Here is a 23,002-nt window from a genome sequence, read left to right as displayed (position 1 = left end):
TGTGGCAATGGAACTCTGTATTAAAGACTACGTAAAGGTTTAGATAATTTGTGTGAAAGTATTCATAGCCCTTTTGTTTTAACTTTTAAGTTAAAGCTTGGGGGATTGTCACAAACTGGGCACACTAAATATATATCAAATATAACAATGTTTTTCAAGTTAATCTAAATTCCAAATATGAGTTTTTCTAAAGTAACCATTTTATAAACCTAGTGAAACCAAAGTTATATTTTTTACCTAATACAAAAATAGTGCAAGATTTTTAATTTAATTTAATTAGGTTTGGTTACATGTTATTCTGCTTCATAAAATAATACACGTATTCTGTGGCAGCTGAGAACATTGTGAGTTAACTGATAGTCCTTTTACAAATTCAAATAGTCCTATTGAGCATGTAGACACAGGCAGATGAGACTACAATATAATGGTAGTAATTGGATTCCATTCCACTCTTTATGGAAATGTGGATAAGCAATTTCACGTAAAAACTAAACTGGAGATCATAAAAGTATCTTAAAAAAAAAAAGTCTCTTTTGAATAATACCTGGAATTCAAAATGTGCTGTTGTAAGAATTCTCTCACTTAATCTTCAAAACAACACTTTGCGTTATATTGAGCAGAACTTATCATCCACATTTCCAGATAAAGATGATGAATTTCAGAGGTGTTAAATGGAAATGTTAAATGGCCTGTCCAAGGTCACGTACGTTGTCTAGAGGAGCCAGAGTGAGAAGCCAACCACATCTTCTGGCCTCTACACTTTCCACTTCCTATTTTGCGTTGAGGCATTGATTCTTCCCACTCCACCTCACTCTCATGAAAAACGTTAGCAGGTTTCTTTAAAAAAAGATAATTAGCATCAATCTGGAAGCTGTAATATATTCAGCTCTAAAAACTGAAGTCTTTTTAACACTAACTAACTCTAATATTTCTGCAATTATGAGCTAAAATCTGAAAAGTGTCAATAATTTGTATAAAGAATATGCAAAATAGGGAATAAAGCAATTACAGAAAATATATACTATTTGTAAAAATAAATGATACTTACTACTTACTGTTCACAAAGTATAAACTGGTTTGACCCAACCAAATTTGATATAATCTATTTGTAGACTGTTCATAAGCTGCAAAGAACTCATGTTAATATGAGTAACATTTTTATAAAAGATAAATTCTGATTATAGTATGTCTTGATGTGGGTCTCTTTGGGTTCTTCTGGTTTGGGACCCTCTGTGCTTCCTGTGCTTGGATATCTGTTTCCTTCTTTAGGTTTGGGAAGTTTTCAGTCATGATTTCTTCAAAAACCTTCAATCATCTTTGCTCTTTCTTCTTCTGGGACCCCTATTATGCGTAGGTTTGCACGCTTTATTTTATCCCACAGGTCCCTTATATTGTTTTCATAGGTTTTTATTTCTTTTTCTCTCAGCTGTTCTGATTGGGTGACTTATGTTGTCCTGTCTTCTAAGTCACTTACTTTTCCCTCTGCATTATCTAGCTTACTTTTTACAGCCTTTACTCAGCTCTCATCTCCGCAAATGAGTTTTACATTTTTAATTGGCTCCTCTTTATAGTTTCAATTTCCTTTTTGACATATTCTCTGTCTCTATTCACAATTTTAGTTCCTTCAGTACTTTGATCACTCCTTTTTTGAAATCATGATCTAGTAGACTATCAAGGTCTATTTCATTGATTGTTCTTTCAGGGGATTTCTCTTGTTATTTTAATTGGAAATGGTTCCTCTCCATTTTACTAATATCTCTCTGGCACTATGGATTATGGAGTATCAGTTATCTACTGTGGTCCTGAAGGGGTTTATTTATTTATTTGTTTTTCTAAAGCAGATGTATAAATAAAACAAAAAATTTAAAAGAATAAAAGATTTGAAAACAGTATAATCAATAACAGAAGAACAAAACAAATAAAATCAAATTGAGAAAAAATTTTTAATTAATAAATAATTTAAAAGAAAAATTTTAAAGGGACTAAAAATAAAAAAAATTAAAATAGAAAAAGAAAAAAGAAAATAAAAGGTGGATGTATTCTGGTGGAGACTATGTGCTCTTAATAATTTTGTCGAGAGGTCCTTTTAAAATATGGTTGGTTGCCAAGTCTTCCTTCCTTGCCTTTTGTCTGTTCTCCCTTTGGTTGGGGGTGTGGCTGTTGTTCTGGTGGCCAGAGCCTGCACTGGCTATTGCGCGGGGCCACCTTTTTGTTCTGTTTGTCGCCTCTCCTGCCCTGTCCCTCCTGCATGAACTCTGCTCGCTGGTTCCAGAGGCCCTCCATTCACTCCTCGTCTGTGTTGCTCCCAGCGCCAGCAGGCCAGTGGGTCACGCCCCCTCCCAACACCACATCCCAGCGAGGCGCTTGTGTCGCCCCCCCGCCCCCCTTTCAGTGCGGCTTCCAGCACCGCGTCGGGGCCACGCTCTGTAGGCAGGCTTGTTGAAAACAGCCGCACCAGCCCTCGCCCCTGCTCTGTGCCAGAACTCTGCTCCTTATTCGTTTGTCTTAGAGGCCTGAGCGCACAGAGGCACCAGGGCAGAATGGTCCCCTCTGCCTGGGGCTGTCAACAAGCCTCAGTCCCGTCTGTGAGGTTGCGGAGCCCCCAGGTAAGGATTCAGGTTTCCACCCCACCTCCGCCTGGGAGCTGCGCACTGGAGAACATGGCGGCCGTGGCTGCGCCGCGCCCCTCTTCTCCCGAGAATGCGCCCGTAATGGCGCCGCTGGTCAGTGGAGACAGAGGCTACAGTGCCCTTCCCCAAGGGCACCCCAGCAGTGTTGGTTTGCTTTTTTTCCCTGTATTTTATGGGGGACCCAGGCTGTTCTGATCTGTACACCTTCCCAGCCATTAAGCACAGCACCCTGCAGTCCCCCGGGGTTGCCTCTGTACAGCCGGCCTGAGTCCTCCACCCGGCTTGGGCAGCCTGTCCCATCCCCCACCTGCCGGCTCACGTCTAGGGCTGGGGGGGGGGGGTCGCTATAGGGCTAGGGGTCGTAGGGACCTTTTGTTCCTGTGTGAGTTAGTTCCGATGGTCAAGAGCTATTCCATACAGATCCGAGCCTCAGAGCTTCCCCCTCCATCCCACTGACCTCTCTGTTGGAGAGGGGGAGACCCAGCGAAGGAGCCCTAATTCCTCCTGTGCCACTCCTTCCCTGGGGGAACAGTCCCACATTATTTTCCTTTTTCTTCTTTCTTTTTTCCTTTTCTCCTACCAAATTTGTGGCGAATTTTGTCTTTTGAAGAAGGTGATGTTCTGTCAAAGTTCAGCAGGTGCTCTGATTGGCTGGTAGGTCTGTGGATGTTACTCTTGGTGTATTTATGGGAGAGGGTGAGCTAGGAGCATCCTTGTACTCCACAATCTTGGCCTCCTAGTTCTAATTATTTTTAAACATCCATTATTATTTCTTCTCTGATATGTAAGTTATTTTAAACTGTTTTAAAATCCACCAATATACAGGTTTTTAAAAATATGATTTTGTTGCTCATTTATAGCTGTTGAATTTTGGTGAGAAAATATAACTCCTAAGATAACAATTATGTTAAATATGTTGACTTGCTTTATGGCTTATATATTTTCTGCTTTTATAAATGTTCCATATATGCTTGGGAAGAATGTGTAGTCACTAGTAATTTGGTGAACGATTTTTATATATGGCCATTAGGGTTGTAATTTTTATTCCCTAAATATTCCACATCTTTATTAGTATTTTGAGTTTAGAAATAGAAAAATAAATTGAAAGAGGTGTGTAAATCTTTCATGTTGATGGCTGGTCATTTTTATTTCTATGGTTCTAACATTGTCATTTTTTATTAATTAAGATGCATTTAATATTCTTATATAATTTAGTTTTAAAACTTTTCAAGGAATGAAATGTTTTATCATTTTATTTATTTACATAGGGACTATCTTTATCCCTAATAACACATTTTTGCCCTAAGGTCTTTTTATCTGATATTATATATATATCTACTATATCTTTATTTTCATTCCCTTTAGCCTAGACATCTATATTTTTGCTTTCCATCTTTGTATGTCCTTAGGAATTTAGTGTGCTTCATGTAAACAATACATAGCTTACCTTGTTAGTTTTTCAGACTTAAAAATTTTTATTTTTTAAATTCCAATTTACTTCATTTGTCTTTATTGATATTATGTTTGAATTTTTTCTACTTTTTTGTTTGTTTTCTATTTACTTATTATAGTGCTGTTTTCTCCCTTCTTGCTTTATTGTGGGTAAATGTTTATAATCTGGGTAGATGTTTCTAATTGTTAGCTTTCTTACCTATTTACTTTTTCTTATAATGGCCTAGAAGTTATATACTCTATTTCTGTTCTTTTAGTAGTTACCCGTAACACTTTACAAGAATTCCTTAATAAAGTTAAAAAAATTATCAATGTGGTATCTTCCCTTCTGAACAGCACAGGACCATTTTTGTCAATATTGTTATTGTTTTCTTATTTTATTTTTTTCAAGCATTATTGATATATGCAAATGTTTGGATATACTGACATGTTTACTAAATTCTGTGCTTACCCTTCCTTCATTTGAGATCTTCCTTCTAGGTTCTTTATTTTTCCCACTTAAAATACAGTCTTAGTAGTTCCTATAAGGGAGAACTGCTTTGTTTAGCTGAAGATATTTTATTTGCCTGTATCCTGAGAAAAATTGCTGATAATTCTAAAGTAACATTATTTTCTCTTGGCTCTTTGAAGAAATTCCAGATCTGCCACTTACTAGCTCTGTGATGTTCAAGTATTTGAAAAATAAGAAAGGTGCCCAAACTATTGGATGCTTGTGAGGATCAAATGTATATAATGTGCTTAGTAGAGCTCCTAGCACACATTAAGTGCTATATACATGAATAATCTCTCCTATTTTTTTCTCTTCTCCTTATTTTTCCAGTTTTTATTATTGTTGCCTGTGGTGCTCTACAGTTAACTAAAATTTATCTAACATTTATCTAAGATTTCTTTTTGTTTACACTATCTATCCTGCTTGGTATACATTTTTCTTCCTGAATCTATAGTTCTAAGTCTTACATTTTCTAGTTTCTGTGAATTCTCAATCTTTAGTATTTTGAGTGTTTTATGTATCGATTTTATATTATTCTCTTCTGAAATTTTGATTAGGAAAATATAATCTTCTTTTCTTTTATTTCATTCAGTCATGGACTGAATATCTAAATTCATATTTTGAAGCTATAACCTTCAATGTGATGTTATAAGGAGATGGGACTGTTGAGAAGTAATTAGGTTTAGATGAGGTCATGAGGGTGGAGCCTCATGATGAGATCAACACCCTTATAAGAAGAGAAATAGCAATCAGAGCTTTCTCTCTCTCTGCCATGTGAGGACATAGCAAGAAGACAGCAGTCTACAAGCCAGGAAAAGCCTTTACCATGAATCAGATTGACCTTTATCAGCCTCCAGAACTGTGAAAAATAAATTTCTGTTGTTTAAGACATCCAGTCTATGGTATTTCATTATAGCAGCCCAAGCAAACTAAGACATCTCCTGTTTTCATTTCCTAGTCTAGCTGTACTCTAGTAGAAGTAAATTTTTTTTTCATATTTGTCTTCCAGTCCATTGACTCTGTCTTTTGCTGTGTCTAATCTGCTATTTAATTTATCCACTGATTTCTTAATTTCAAAAATTAATTTTCTTTAATTTTTGAATTTTCTATTTTATTTCAGATCTGATTCCTTATAAAATCTTTGGTTGCTTGATAATTTTATTTCAACTTTTCTTTCTTTATACACTTAATTCATAGTTATATTATATACCTTATATTACAACTAGAGTCTTTCAGGATATAAGTGTTTGTTAATTTTGTTACCTCATTCTAAGTCATGGCTTTTGATTTCCCATTATGTGTGTAGTAACTTTTTTTTTTTGTAAGCAACATATCTGGTGGACTTTATCTGGTGGAATGCTGATAGCCTAAATTTGAATGATTTAGTCTATATGTTAACAACCTGGTTCCACTTCTGCTTTTTTTGAGGGTTTGGCTTCTCCTATTTGTGTAGAACCAAAGAAAATCCTGACTTTAACATGATTTAAAGACCCTTTTGAATTGTAGTTCACCATTCTTTCTGTCTCTGTTGCTCTCTTTCAGTCCAGAGATAAGCTAATTTTTTTATGAACCAAAAATGTACAGTTTTCCATATTTCAATCCATGTCTTTTGAAAAGCAAAAACATTTCAAAGAAATTCTGAAACTCATAGTCTATGTATCTTAGATTTGGTTGAGTTCATACACATAAACAGCAATTTCAGTGTATTAAAAAATTATGAGAACATTGTTCATATTTATTGTTGACTATATATCAATCTATGGCACATGTGAAGCTACTTACAGGTACTTTATTCAAGTTGTAGTAGTTCCTCTGTGATTTTTGTTTTTCTTGTCACATGGTTAAAGCAAGAGTGAAACATACAGACTTACCTGAAGGGGTTTTTCAGTCACAGGAACAAATATACCATAGTAAATCTTAAACTAGAGTAAGACTTATGTCCACAATAACATGCTAGGCCTCCAGAAACACTGATTTGAGAAAGAAAAAAGGCATGGCTAAATTATTTCTGATAATTATGTTTGCTTGGATATTTTTAGCCAAATGTTCAGTTTGTAACTAAAAAGTAAAATTTTGAATGGCAAACATATGTACAAATAAACAACAGCTGCCAAGCAAAGGACAGTTTTTAATATCTACTTATTAGTGAAGGACTGCCTTCATAGAGGACTTTTTAAGTAATTCTTAACTCTGCTAATTTGAAAAATAAAATAAATATCCTTTAACAAATTTAATAAGAATCTCCTCACCCTATAATTCACCTTTCCGGCAGCACCTGTAAGCTCTCCCTCTCCAGTAGTTGTTGCTCCTCTGCACATAAAAGTTTAATTCTCTCAGGACAGAAATAAGCAAATGAAAGCAAGCAAGCAAAACACTGGTCTTGATCCAAGTGCCATTTCCTGTCTTAGAAATATTGAGCACTTCTTTTCTTCATTTGTAGCATAACTTTTCACTCATTCATTTAATGAGAACTTCAACTGGTTAATCATAATGTGTGATGCTGTGGAAACAGAAGAGAGGAGACATTTCCCCATCAGAAACATAGGGAAGGAGGCAAATAAGCAGTTCGTTACATTTAGCCAGAGAAAAGTTACTAGGAGAACACCTAGAAGTAGCAAACAGTGCCAAAGGATGAGGAGAAGATGATGGAATTGAAAGTTTCTTGCAGTTGATATTTTACCAAAAAAACCTAGATGTTTCTATTTACGTCACTGACACCCACTCTTTTCTTAAACTAGCTTTTGTGTCCGCCACTTGAAAGCCACTGCTTTTTAAATCATCTGCTAATGACTCAAATGGAAAATCCAATGACTCATGTTCAGCCTCCCAGCACTTAAAATCTTTCATCTCTCAAGATCTAGCTCCAAAGCCCCCTCATTCCTGATTCACTTCTTCCTTCATCATCCAGACTGCACTCCAGCAGCATTTAATTAATCCAAACATAAGCAATGCTGACTCACTGTTTTGTATTACGTTTTTGGAATTGTCTTAGCCCATGTCTAAATTTTCATTGTTGAGGCTACATCACTCACAGAACCTTAACATATACCCCTGAGCCCAACATATGCTTAAAGTACTGAATTAATCTAGAAGAATATAGAAGAATTAATCTCGAAAGTATGCAACAGCACTTTCTCGTATCAACTTTAAAATACTAAACAATATAAGTAAGTATCAAATTGTGTAGTCTCAAATAAGATAATTAGATTCAGGCATTTAGATATGCTATTAAAAGTAAAAATAACTCAGACAAACACACAGGTATTACTCAAGAATACAACCATTCATAAAAACAAGCCATAAATGATATATTTATAACAAATTTCCTTTTTGTGTTCTTGCAAATAGTGGCAACAAATTGGCTACTGCAAGTGGTGACACTACAGTTAAATTATGGGACCTATTTAAAGGCACTTGCATTTCGACCTTTGAAGGGCACACCCATGCAGTATGGTCCTGCACCTGGCACTCCTGTGGTGACTTTGTGGCTTCTTCCTCACTGGATACAACTAGCAAAATCTGGGATGTTAACAGGTAAGAAGTACTTTAAACATGATTGATACTCAATGTTGATAAATATACATAGGCAGTGTTTTTTTCCCTCAAAGGGAATTAAAAAAAAGTTAATTGATAAAATTATAGCGACCTACTTAAATAATCTCTGTGAAACCCATTTCTAACTCCATTAATCTTTGTTGATATAATGAGTCCTTTATAAATGTAGGTCTCAAGATCAAAACCGTATAATAAGCTTAGAATTGCTTCATTGGAAAGCTGTTTGTTTTAAGCAAGATTGAAACAAATACTTTAAAGAGAGGTTTTTAGTTCTTCCTTCCACAGGACTGCTGTCTCTCTGGATTATCAACTAACAATTTAATAGACAGGAATATGACAGAAGTATTTCCTTTGTGCTTAATTTTGATATATTGTAACATTTCCCAAATTAAATGCTTCTTGGCAATTTACAAATAGTAAGAACTAATGCAATTACTGTCTGCAAAGTCCTGTACAATATTATACGGACATAGAAGTTTCATGTTTTGATCTTAATTCAAGACAGACATATCTATTATGTTTTCAGTGTCAAAATACCTGTCATCTATGTATTTTTGGGTAATTATTCCATCCTGTTAGGTATACAAATAAGATAAAAAAATGGTAGTATCAAATACCCTGATTGCTTTGGTTAGCTAAGGGAATAAAAACCATCAGTCAGACTTCTGGTCACTTGAATTGTTAAACCAATGCCTAGATTCCATATATAAATGGTAACAGCTCTTAAAAATTTAGGTAAACAATTGTTGCTAAGCCATTGTCATTTATTTCATAAGAGGAATATGAACTCATGTTAAAGGTGGACGCTATTGTTTTGGGGCCATGGGTAAAACAGGTACATTGAACAAATTTTCCCCATTCTTCCTTGAATCATGGGTAACATATTTCGAAGAGAGGGCAAGTGGGGTGCTTGCCAAAAAGTCAACAGGGAACATTCGTTGAGAGTATATGCTCTGTCCTGTGTATAGGTTAATCATCTCCTAGGGCCGTGTACCAGGTATTATGCTGTTTTCTCACAGCACCAAACTCACCCTTCATTTTCATGATGCTGGAAGTGGAAACCACATTTTTGCTTTGCCAGCTGACTGTCTGTTACACTTTGATGATAGTGGGTGCTTGTAGACTTCAAGGCTGGAGGAGATAGAGGAGACCTATGTCTTTCTGTCTCCTTCCCGTGGGCTTCTTCTGGACTTGCAGTTCCAGTGAGCCTTACCCTAGCAACGCTTCATCTCAGCAACAGCAGTGCGTTCTCAACACAGCAGGCAAATCCAGTTGACAGGTTTTCCAGTCCTTGCAGAAACAGCTGTATTATACTATCATGAAACATTAACTCCAGCAAAGAGGCACCCCCTTTTCAGAGGTCTGCATTCCCAGCTCTGTATGGCCCCTTTTCTAAGATGAGGAACACCAATATCAGCAGTCACATGCCCCCTCTTCAGAGGGCTGAGGTTCAGCTCTGCAGTGCTTCCCTTCAAGGTTCTAAATTTCAAAAATTCCACCCCAGTCCCTTTGTTCACTCAGCCCTATGGGTGGTAGCTCTCCTGCAGTGCCTTACTCCATGATATATAATGTTCTCTTTTTCCGTTTTGTAGTTATCTGGTTAACAACTTCATACATAGTTAACAATCCCGTATATTCAATTCTTGCTATTAAAACATTAAGTGCGAGTTCTGTTTCTCGTCCAGACCTTGAGAGATACAGAGCGTTAATGGATACAGAGTATAGTCCACCTGAGTTACAAAGATAACAGCTAAATAATGTTTGGCATCCTCTGTATCAGAAAATCTACTTCTAAATGATACATTTGAAACCTGTTTCTATCTAAACTAGTGACAACTTAAGATATGTAGTCATATGGGTACCATTTGGTTATCTGAAATAATCATTCAATTCTTAATTTTACTGTTTATATATTATACAGATTTTATAAATATTTATTATAATGGATTACTAGAATAAAAAATCATTTTATTGAGATATTGATTGGCATATAAAAAGCTGCACCTGTTTAGTGTATACAACTTGATGAATTTGGAGATAAATATATACCTGTGAAACCATCACAATCTATGAAGTGAATGTATCTATCACTTTTGAGTTTCCTCCAGCGTTCTTTATTTATTATTATTTTGGTAAAAACATTTAATGTAAGATCTAGCTTCTTTGCAAATTTTTAAGTATACAAACAGTATTGATGTTTGTGGGGTTTTTAAGTTTTTTAACAGTATTGGGTTTTTTGTATATTTTTTATTGAAATATAGTCAGTTACAGTGTGTCAATTTCTGATGTAGGACACAATGCTTCAGTCACACATGAACAAACATATTTTTTTTTCAAATTCTTTTCCACTATAGGTTACATAAAATACTGAATGTAGTTCACTGTGCTATACAGTATGAATTTGTTGTTTATCTGTTCTCTCTATATATATCAGTTAGTATATGCAAATCTTGAACTCCCAGTTTATCTCTTCCCACCCCCTTTCCCTCTGGTAGTCATAAGTTTGTTTTCTGTGTCTGTGAGTCTGTTTCTGTTTTATAAATAAATTCATTTGTCTTTTTTTAGATTCCACATGTAAGTGCTGTCATAGGGTATTTTTCTTTCTCTTTCTGGCTTACTTTACTTAGATGGACAGTCTCCAGGTCCATCCATGTTGTTACAAATGACATTATTTTATAACTTTTTATGGCTGAGTAGTATTCCATTGTGTAAATATACCACAGCTTCTTTATCTAGTCATCTGTGGGTGGATATTTAAGTTGTTTCAATGTCTTGGCTATTGTAAATAGTGCTGCTGTGAACTGCAAACACTATTGTTATCTGTAGGCACTGTGTTGTACAGTAAATCTCTAGGATGTATTCATCTCATATAACTGAAATTTTAACACTAGTATCCAATTTTATTTTTATCCCTTTAGTTTGGATGAGGATTTTAATAGAAGACAGTGGCCCATTCTAAAATACGACGTATATTTAAATGTCTTAATCATTCAGAGTGTTTAAACCAAACTAAAAAAAAAAAAATAACAAAACAAAACAAGATTCCTGGTAGACTCACCTGTACTTAGAACAATTTCAAACACTGTGACTTGACAGCTTTTCGCCACAAACTTGATAATCCAGCTACTCACTTCTAATTCAGGTCCAGTAGGTATTGACTTAACAAATCAAAATTGCTTTTGATCAGTGCCGAAAATTTTTATATTTCAAATTTCCCATCAATGTCAAGAACTCACCTTTATCATCGAAGACAAATTATACCAACTTTGAAGGGAAAGTAGTGGACAGATACTGACAAATAAGGGAGAAATTGATTGTATAGTGTCAGTTGCTAGAACTTTCTGAGTCATCATCAAAGCACTGAACTGTAATTTACAATTATTCATGAATCCTTACTATGTAAATATGTCTAAAACTAGTGTCTTGCTTGACAATTCCATAGATTATTGAAACTAGCTTGGTGACTTAAAGGGAGAGGTTATTTGCTTTAGTAACTTGATGCTGGTAGAAGCTGGGCAGTGCTGGGTCATATCCTCTTGTATTGATACCACATAGTTCTGAATTTAAAAAAAAATATTGCTAGATCCTGGTGTTCACCAGAGAAGGAGGAATTTAGAATATATTCTTTTTTTTTTTTTTTTTTTTTTTTTTTTACAGCCTGCTATTCCCTTTGAACTCCTGGCTCAGCCTTGAATATTTTTAGTTGGTGTCATATCCCCAGCCCTGCAGCTCTTCCTGAACTGGGCATTACCTGCTAAGACCCTCTAATTAGCTCCTTGCCAGAAAGTTGGATACCTGGAAATAGTAATTAATGTAAAAAATCTAGATCAAGAGCCATGTTGAGTAAATGCTAATAAGAATCTCTGAATAATGCCTGTGACACTCTACAAAGTTTCAGTGAATAATTAAATGTAGTATTTCAGTGATATTTTGAATGATCATTTATAAAAAGTAGAAATTTATATGTTTTAATTTGTAATCATTGATTGCTACCTTAAACTTTCAAATATATTCTTTAAAAATCAATCTTAAATCACACCTGCTCACTTGAACACACACACACACACACACACACACACACACACACGCCATTGTATCCTAGGTGGAGAATGCTTGACACATGGCATTTTGGTTACCTGAATGATAAAGGGAAAATCAACATATACATATGAGGAAAGTGCTCTCCTTGCTTCCATCCACACTTGAACTATAGTTTAATTATTTAATTTAATTGTCTTATCCTACATAAATCTATAAAGTGATGAAAATGGGATAGGAAAATCAGAAAATATCTCAATAAACTATAAAAAAATTATGTTTCTTTAAAGCATAAGATTATCAATAAGTATTCATGAAGTATTCATCAAATGAATTTTCAGTGTTGGACTGTGTTATAGACATCAGATAAGACTCCATTACTGCCCTCAATGAGATTACAAGTAATTTAAAAATGCAGCAATTTTGAAACAGAGAATATGCAATGCATCTATAATTTATAATCTCAGATAAGATGTTCTGGTTGACTCCTGGATGCTTTTCTTCCATGGTAGCTGGGTATTTTGATGCTTGCCTACACCACAGTGTCATTTGTTGGAGAGCAGACCTTGTTTGTGCTTAGCTTGTAGTTTGTTGGGAAGAGATTGGAAACAGGCAAAATGTTGCCAAGTGTAGCTGCCCCCACTGCTTTGAAGAAGCTATTACACAGGCAACAATTGAGTATTTTGTAACAAAAAGGGAAACAGGAGGCTTTGTAGAATTCAACTTCTGGACCCCAAACAGTGGGAAGTAAATCTGCTGCCTTAATAGTAAGTGTGTTGTTTCAGATGACCTCAAGATTATGTTGAGAGGGAAAAATAAAGCAGATTTAAGAACTGTGTTTGGAAAAGTAATTTGTGATTACTGCTGCATTCCGTTGACTGGAAACAAATATATCAGAAACCTACCTAGTTTTTGAGAGAACTGTGTTGACAAGGAAATTATAACTCTATCCTTAACCCCCCCCCCCACTCCTTGACTCTTCAAACTCAGGACTCTGAACTTGCATCCAAAGAAAGTGAACTGCCAGTGAAGTCACAGAAAACAGTGCCCACTTCAAATAAAGGTGGTCATAGAGGAAAATGGACAAAAAAGAACCTTGGCCATGGAACAAAGCCAGAGGGCACAGAGAACATTAAGCAGAGGAGCTCTTCTTAGCTAGAGATGCATGATTCAATCACAGGGTTTCTTCAGTGCCATGGCAAAGTTCCTCATGATGCCTGCCCAAGTTTCTATCACTCTTTGGACCAGTGACTCTTAATGTATCTCCCATTTTTTTCTCCTTTCTGTACAGGAGTTTATATTGCAATTATTCTGTCTTCCTTCACCATTATATATTGTGTTTGTGATGGTGGGGGAGGCAAAATACTTGGCATGTATTTGGCTGGTCACTGGAACACAAGAGAAACCTCTGAACCCAGTGGAGCAGACTGTGTGTCATGAAGAGGTTGTGGACTGTGAGATACATGCAGTGAATGAGTGGGGTTGTGTTGTCTCCCTTTGAGAGGGAGTGTCAATGAATACTCTGCATGTGAAAGGAAGGATGGCACAGATATTTGGTGGGCAAAAGGCCAAACTATGGCAGAGACTGATAGCTTTTCACCAGAATCCACTCTCTCCTTGTTCCATATGAACTGGAACCTGGCTGTCTATCTAAGCAGTGTTTCTCAGCTTCCCTTTTAATTAAGTGTGGTTATGTCACTAAGTTCTCTACAACAGAACCTAAGTTGGGATGATAGGTACCATTTCTCTGTTTTCTCTCCTGTGGTGGGATGGGATATAAATGACAATGGCCAGACTAATCTCAGAAGCCAGTCACTGAAAATCAGTGTGATTATCAGCCTGCTTGTTGTAAAGCCACCTCTATTCACTATCTACAGGTAGCCTGCAATATTCTCTGGACTTGTCAGCAAGAAGAAAATAAATTTCTATTTTATTTGAGAAATTATATCCCCAGTCTATTTGATGTAGTACTTTAATCTGCCCAGTCCAATATAGACACCCTGTGAGTATTTTTCAGGTAATATGTTTTTTCCTCATGACATATTTATAAGGCAACTACCACAAACCCCATAATATTATCAAAATTATTTGGATAGGGTAGTGATAGAAATTCTGTGCTGATATTACATGGCTATTTAACTGTTTTTTTTCCCTTGCCCCGACTCACTTCCCATCCTTAATGTCTGTTGCAATACTCTTGGAGCCTATGGACTCTTATTTTCCATTAGCAATATCTGTAAATCAAATAATTGGTTTGCATGGAAGTTAATGCCCATAAAAATAGCTGTAAAAATGCAACTGCAATATATTAGTGTTTCCATTTAGTGGGAGGCTGATTCAATAATAACGATTTCATTTAAACAATAAAAAACCACTGAGAACCTCTATTTCATAGTAGGATTGAGTATACTTACTGATGAAAATCAGTTTTGCTGATTGCAGTCAAGCTGATAGGATAGAAAATAGTACCCTCCATGTGGTTGACCTTTTAATTTTGTTTTTTTCAAAAATTGTTTATAGATCCAACAAATATGCATTGGACATATGTTATGTGCATTGTTCTAGTCACTATGCTCTATCAGTTAACGGAATAGACAAAAATTCCTATATTCATGTATTTGGCATTCTGATGAGAGGCAGAAAATAAGTCAAATTAAAAAACAATAATGAATATTTAAAGTATTTTCAGGTGTTACATTTGGTAGAGAAAAAAAAAATGAAAGGTGGAAAGGAATAGTAGGCATTGGAAGGAACTGCAGTTTTAAACAGGATACTCTGAGAAATTCTCACTGTAAAGTTGCCATTTGGGCAATCTGAAGTATGTGAGGCTATGAGCCAAGAAGATATCCAGGAGAAGAACATTCCAAGCTCTTCTGAGTAGTGAGCTCCCCTGTGGTGGTAGCAGGATTCATGTGACTGCAGAACAGCGAGGCGGCCAGTGTGCCTGGAGCAGATGAGTGTGCAGTAGAGGTGAGACAGTGAAGTGGGTGTGCAGCACAGGACCTGGTAGCCCGTTTGAATGACTTTGATCTTTACCCTCAATGAGATGGCAAAACATTGGAGGATTTTTAGCCAGAAGAATCACATAATCTCTAACAAGATGACTCTGGTTACTGTATTTCGGTTAAACTGTGACAGAGAAGGGCTGGGGAGACCAGGGTAAAAGCAGGAAGAGCATCTGGGAGTCTGTTCCAACAATCCAGGTAAAAGACAATGCGGGTTTGAGCCATGCTAGGAACAGTGAAGGTAATGAGAATTGTTTGTATTCCGGATAGATCTGCAAGATAAAGCTAATAGGAATTGCTGAGGTAGTATGAGTTCTGAGAGAAGGAGAATGCTAATCACCTGTTACATTTTGAGATACCTGAAAGGCATAAAGCTCATTCTCTTTATACTGGAATACCAATGTGAACTCTATAAAAGGTGTTTCCAACCAGATTCATCAACTGGCATTCCAGAAAAAGCTGTAGAATGAGGAATGCCTTCTCATCATTTATCTAACAAGTGGTGTCCATTGAAGAGATTGAACGTTCCCTCCTGCCGGCCAGCGCTGCTTCCTTCTCAATTTAATAATTAATTGGGCAATCATAATCCCCAGGCTGGATGAGATGAGAGAAACAGGTTAGAAATAAAGGGAGCCGTTATAATTAAGAAAAAGGAAATGTAAAATACTAAGATTCTCTTATGGTGAGTTATCTTCTTTTAATAGTATGTACTATTACTTTCTTTTGATCAAATAATGCACCAAGGTGGGCTCTAAATTGGGAGAAATGTATTTCTTTATTACAAACTTAGTAATAATGAAATAGTACCAAATAAGTTACAAAAAGGGAGTGTAGTGTTTATACTGTATTTTGTTAATAATATATATCTAGGTTCTTTATGATGCATATGCAAAACTGGATATGTTAGAGATGAAAGACATATTGTGAAATATTAATGGTTTTAAATCATAATAATGTAAGAAGAAGTATTAAGACTCAAGGGCATGGGTTATTGGTACATTAGTACCTGTCTCATATTGTAAAAACCCCCAGGTTGCCTTCTTGTACTTGAAAAGACACCCAAGGTATATATTAGTAGTCTGATAAAGCAAGGCTTTAAACATAATTATGTTACATTAAAAGAAAGGGTAACATTCTAAAATTGACCTCTTATGATCACTTTATCCTGTTCCATGGAAAATAAATCAGTTACTACATCTTCCTGGATTTTCATTTATATTCAAATGAATAATTCCCTCTTGAAATATAGGCTTTATGAGATAGCTGAGTATTGTTGAATAGAAATACATAGATAAGCACAAAAACTATAAAAAAGACAATAACATATTATTTTCAGTCATTTTCCTCCCCAAACAGTGTACAGTTACTAAGCACTATTAAAGAAGTATCGATTTATGAAGAAAAATATATTAAAACTAAAGTTCAAATTTTATTTAGCAAGTTATGCATTGAAAAATCAAGCTCTCTCACAACCAATATGGTTTTGTGTGTATGAATCAAGGATGCTTCAAGCAACAGTGTTCACTGTGATAAACTTGATGTGAACATTCTTTTGCATTAATATATATGAATTAATAAGATAGATGTCATTAAGAATTTAATATTTATCTCTTTACATTTATAAAACACATACTATTTGATATAAATGTTATATAATTTGTATCTCACTTACACTAAATAAGGTACACTTTCTGTTTGTTATCTCACAAACTAACTGAACCATATGTTATAAGTAATTGAATGAGTATTGATGAAACTAAAGATATTCTAATAAGAGTGAATATATATATTTTGCAACATGATATATTATTAGCATCAATCAAAGCAAGCACATTAACATATAAAAACAACACTCTTCTACCCCCTCCCCCCCAAAAAAGAATCTGGTCAATAGATGAGTCTTACTCTTCGATGATAATGACTAAGAGAATTCAATGTATTTCTTCATTAATACATGTTAAAATGAATATATGGGCATAGTACACATGAGATAAAAGCCTAAAATTACATGTACTTTTGTTTTTAAGTTTTGATATATAGTATGTGTGTTAGTGTGTATATACCAAAATGTTAATATATATAAAGTATTAAAGTAGTGTGCTTAAATGTGCAACTCTAAATTAATTTTAGAGTGACATAAAGATTTGAGTATCTCATATTTAAATAACATCTAATCAAAATTATATTTATTTATTTACTTATTTATACTCTCTCTCTCTCTCTCTCTATATATATATATAAACTTTATATATGACTCCAAACCCCAACTTGTTTCAAAACCATTTATTCGAGGCAGCAAAAATGAAGTAATGCTCCTGGAACATTGTTTCGGAATTACTGAAATGTTTTTCACTTAAAGAAAACGCTAAGATTTGATTCAGTTTTTATTGAAATGAAGTGAATGTCCAAGTGCATCAAATCAAAATAAAAGATGTAAACTGGTTGATATAAAAATAGCAAACAATACAAATGTAGGTAGAATTAAACTACTTTCTTATATTAAACTATGTTGTTAGATGCGAAATACCTCCTGTTTAGACAATAAAATTGAATTTGTTCTCTTAAATGAAATACCAGGAAATAAAATTTTCATAGAGAAGCTAATATTGTTTCTTCATAGTATTTGGTGTGAGTTTGTACAAAATCCTAACGTATATCAATAAGAGCAAAACTTATTAATGTCTGTCCTGGGCAGGAAATGAACCAGACCTTCTTTAGCCAAGGAACGTGAAAGTTTTACCCCCTGGTCTGGCCTCTGTTCTCCTCACAACCTGGAGTGGATCCTGCAGGAACATTACCTCTAGCAGGATTTCCCCTTCTACAAAAGTCATCCTTTCTGATTTGGCCCATGATCTCTTCAGTCACTTACTAGATTTGACTATGGAATTATTAAAAATAGTTTTGTAACTTAAGAATTGATTATTCATTTACTCAATTTTTACCAGTTATTCAGCAACTCATATCTCCGGAGTTGAGGCTACAGCACTGAATTGCATAACAACCGCAGCCCTAGTGCAGATTACAGTGTAGAAGAAGGTATTGCTGGTTTCCACACCTTATAAATTATTAGACAACTCTCTGACCTCACCATTGATCAAAAGATTAATTCCTTACCTTTAGAGATGTCAAGCAACTGTCACTGAGGGTGACTGACTTTCTGAGATGCCATGAGTGCATGCTAGTTCCCTACTCTTAGAAAGATATAGAGCCTTCGGGGTAAGCTACCAATGAGGTGGACATTAAAAATGGTGCTGAGTCTTCTCATCTTTACAAAGATGCTTTTTTTCAATGGTATTTGGGTTTTATTAGTAGCCTGTAGGTATCCATCATGCGCAAATGATCCCATTAAGATAGTTTAGAGTAGTTTTCACATGAAGAGTGAAATTTCCTGCTATGGTTCTATTTCAGCTTGGTTTGGGGTTATGGTGTCAGTTTGTTTTTTGCTTTGCACAAGGAAGAATATGATGAATTTTAAAATAATATGCATTAGCAAGAAACAGTCTGAAATGCTATTCAGTAATAACAAATAGAAGTAATTATACTAAGATGTGTTGTATACCACGCTGCTTACGTTTTTTTTACTTCTGGCTAGAAAAATCCATACCTATATTATGAGATTTCCGAAGTATACAGACAGATTCAAATGGATCCAAAACTTGTATTTACTTATGCTAAGTAATGCAGACATTTAAAAATCGATCTTAAAAATATCAAATGAGTTAATTATAGTTGTTTTATGTGTTATTGTCTGACTACATATCCAAGTAAAATTTCTTACCCATAAACTTAAAACTTAAAGTTACTGTTAGAAATTTGTGTTAATTATCTAAATATACGTTTTAAAATGTGCAATGTTTTAGATGAGAGACACAAAATATATCTTTATATGAAAGCTATCGCTGCTGTAAAACAAAGTGGGCATTTGACTTTATTTTTTTTTTCTTGATTACCTTTGCCCTGATGTCTGACAAGTTTTTAAAAGGATCTGATGCTTCCAATTTTAGAGGTGTTCTATAATTAATTTCATTATCTATTTCTATAGTTATCATGTGACAAATTAAATGTACTTTCTAGAGAATATTTATGTCAGTATCCCCAGAATAAATTTAACTTCACTTTGAACTTTGCTTCACTATTACACAAATATAAATTAATATATCATAGGTATATGCAAAACTGTAACAGTAAATTACATGTCTGCACCTTGAAGATGCTGCCTAGATGCTTAATATTCATTATGAGCAATAAGTCTCTTACACAAAAAAATACTAACTAGCAAACATGTGGTAATTATTTATGTAGCCACCTCTATTCCTCGCTCTCATTTCCTCCTACTCATATCTAAGCAGGCTAGGATGTCTTTAGACTTGAGGCTTTCAGTGATATCTCCAACAATAAATTACTTCTTTATTATCATGGCTCTTATTATTTATGTTCATATTCTTACCACTGAAATCTACTTAAGAACCCAATCCCCAAATTGGAATTGATTGTTCACCTTCCCTTAAGAAGCTATTAGGATTAATCCCATGTGACTAAGAGCCTTGCTTATTTGGGTAAACACAATAAAACCAACCATTAGATCCTAGATATTGTCCATATATCCACCAGTCAGCTTTGATCTCTCACTCACCTCTGATCTCCCTTCCACTGTATGCTTTGGAATTCAGTGCCTGTCATCAGCAGAATATTTTATATCCTCTACTTCTTCACTGTTCTCGTTTATCTTAAACTGATCTCCCTTGAGGAGATGGGGTCCCTTTTTTAATGGAGTCTGTCTCTCCCTCCCTTTAATTCTTTACAAAAAATTTACAGCTCATTACTAGTGGTAATCATTAGACCCAGTCTTTGAGTTACACACATAAAACGTTTGAGTTCTATATACATTTATAATATATTTATATATATATGTATATGTATCTATATTTAAAATAGCAAAAGTTAAATTTGCCTAGGTTACTGACACTAATTTCCCTTACCTCTAGGTATGGAGGTTTGCTCACTTATATGTTCCCAGTACTCAAACAGAGCTTGGAACATACTGGGAAAGTAATAAACATGTTTTAAATTAATATATAAATGAATGGTTTACGTTCCATCCGTGCTCTTCATTGTCACTTCTGGATCACTTTCCTCCCACCTCCTCCCAAACAACAGAAGCACATGCTTCAAGACCGTACCGTTAACCCCTCCTTCACTGGACAGCCATTTGACATCCTGGTCGTCCCCATTAGGTTTGAATAATTTATCACAGGCCTTACTGTGTTCACTGAGTGCAATATCAATATCCAAGCAGATCTTGGACTTCCAGTTTCTTAACCCTCCTACTTATGACAACTTTCGAATCTCTGTTTTAGGTCTTCTGCTTTGTGAGTACCGTCTTCTCTCCCTGGCTTGTATTCTCTAGTACCACCCATTCCAGCAATTCTTTGATTACAGTGATACTGGTAATTCATTGTCTCCACTGTTTTTTCTCTTTCCCTGATGACAGCTTTCCTGTTTCTCCCTTCTTATCCAGAGTGAAATCCAAGGTCCATCACAGTGGTCTGTCCTTCCCACACAGGTTCTATTCCCTTGGTCCTCTCTTCCTCCACACTTCTTTCCTGTCAACACCCTAGTTCTATTTAAACCAATTTCTTAGCCTGTTCAGCTGAACATGGATAAGAAATACACACACACACACACCCCCCCCAGAATCATGCTAATTGGTCTCACTTTGTATTCATAGCCTCAATTTGCAAGTTGAATCTTACTGCACTTCCTCTGTCAATTAACTTCCTGTCATATGAAATGAATATTTCCTCCCTTTCCCCTCTATTTTTAAATCCTTAACACCCTTCCTACTCCTTTTTCCTCCAAGTTCATGACTTGGATATTTATTTCACTGATCAAAGCAATCAAAATAGAACTTTCTAAACTTCCCACAACCACATCCATCAGTTAAATAAACAAACACACACACACACACATTTTTTTTTTCTGGATATTGGCTGGGTGGTTATTCTGTGCTGGGCTTGCCTGGGGCTGGATGGTTTAAAATGGCCTGACTTACAAGTCTGAAGCTACAGCTGGGGCAGCTGGGGCCACTCTTCTTGTGTTCTTTCATCCCCCAGCAGGATTGCCTGAACTTCTCTCTGTTGTAGCAAAAAGGATTCCAGCAGTAAGAGAGAGCAAGCCCTAATGCGTAAGAGTTCAGGACTCTGCTTGTAACAGTTCCATTGATCAAAGTGAGTCACATGGCCAACACCAGAGTCAGTGTAGGAAGTGACTACACAAAAGTGTGCCTTTAAGGGGAAGAATAATGGCAAATGTTTTGCAAACAATACACTCTCTTTCTAATCCATTATTCCTCTTATAACACCTCTTTGTGAATGTGAATATAGCATTATACTTTTAACTATATTATTTATATATAATTTAACTATTATATTAGAGAATTCATGCCATAGGTATTAAAATAGACTTTTATGATCATTCCTAGAAGAGAATGGAGTCTGGTTCTTGCCTCAATGTTTACAAATAGATTGTTGTTGGAGAAATTGTTGTTGTTGTTGGAGAAATTTTTGGAGTAATTTTAGGCTACTTCTCTGATCAGTAATTTTAGGTGGTCCCTATTACGTTTGTATACCTTTTAATTTTGAATTAGTTTAATACTCAAAATAAATTGAAAAATGAAATCATTTTCATGTACTCTTCACCCAGATTCCCCCAATGAAAATATCCAATCATTGTATATTATCAGAACTAGGAAACTGACATTGGTGCAGTATTATTAACTGAAGCTTAGTCAAATTTCACCAACTTCTACGTGCATTTGTGTGTGTGTGTGTGTGTGTGTGTGTGTGTATGTGTGTGTGTATATGTGTAGTTCTGTGATAGTTTATCATGTGTAAAATAGAGTAACCAATATAACTTGACATAATTGGGATACAGACTGTTCCATCACCACAAAGAAACTCCCTCATGTTACCCCTTAATGATCACACTCTTCCCTCAGTTCTAACCCCTGGCAACCACTGATTCCATTACTATAATTGTAATTTCAAAATTGTTATATAAATTGACTTATATAGTATGTGACCATCTGAAATTGGCTCTTCATTCAATGAAATGCCTTTGAGATTCATTTAACTATTTTGTGTATTAATAGTTAATTTCTTTTTGTTGAATAGTAGTCCATTGTATGGCTAAATGACAGTTGATCTATATACTCCTTGCAGGACATTTTGTTTGCTTCCATTTTGGAGATGGTACAGATAAAGCTGCAGTGAACATTCATGTACAGATATTTTGTGAACATAAGTCTTTATTTCACTAAGATACATGTCCAAGAGTACAATTGCTGGGTTGTATCATAAGTATATATTTAACTTGATTAAAAACTGACAGACCATTTTCCTGCAAGGCAATACTATTTTACATTCCCATAATAATACATCAGAAACCCAGTTTCTCTGCATGCTTGTCAGAATTTGGTAGTATCAGTAATTCTTATTATCTTAGACGTTCTGGTAGGTATATAGCTGTATCTCATCATGGCTTTAATTTACATGTCTCTAATGGCTAATGATGTTGAACATCTTTTCATATAAGTTGACCCTTGAACTACACAGGGGTTAGGGGTGCCAACTCCTACTCAGTTGAAAATTTATGTGTAACTCTATATAGTCAGCCCTCTGAATCCGTAGATTCAACCAACTGCAAATTTTGTAGTACTCTAATAGGTATCTATAGCAAAAGAAAAAAAAATCCATGTAGAAGTAGACCTGTGCAGTTCAAACATATGTTTTTTAAGGGTCAACTGTACTTATTTGCCATCTGAATATCTTCTT

General features: G+C 35.2%; 1 protein-coding gene across 6 annotated transcripts in view; it reads left to right on the top strand.

The window, feature by feature from the left end:
* SPAG16 (sperm associated antigen 16) overlaps positions 1-23,002 on the top strand; it is a 774,084-nt gene that overhangs the window by 409,732 nt on the left and 341,350 nt on the right. For 5 of the 6 annotated variants that reach the window (XM_072961330.1, XM_072961327.1, XM_072961332.1 and 2 more), the window contains one exon: positions 7,921-8,106. In XM_072961330.1, coding sequence (XP_072817431.1) covers positions 7,921-8,106 — 186 coding nt within the window. Of the gene's footprint in view, positions 1-7,920; positions 8,107-23,002 lie in introns of those variants that run through there. The other variant, XR_012072761.1, reaches the window with a different exon arrangement.

Source organism: Vicugna pacos, chromosome 5, assembly GCF_048564905.1.
Source record: "Vicugna pacos chromosome 5, VicPac4, whole genome shotgun sequence".
NCBI classification, from domain to species: domain Eukaryota; kingdom Metazoa; phylum Chordata; class Mammalia; order Artiodactyla; family Camelidae; genus Vicugna; species Vicugna pacos.
The sequence above is the reverse complement of the archived record's forward strand: the minus strand, read 5'-3'. Positions and strand labels throughout refer to the sequence as shown.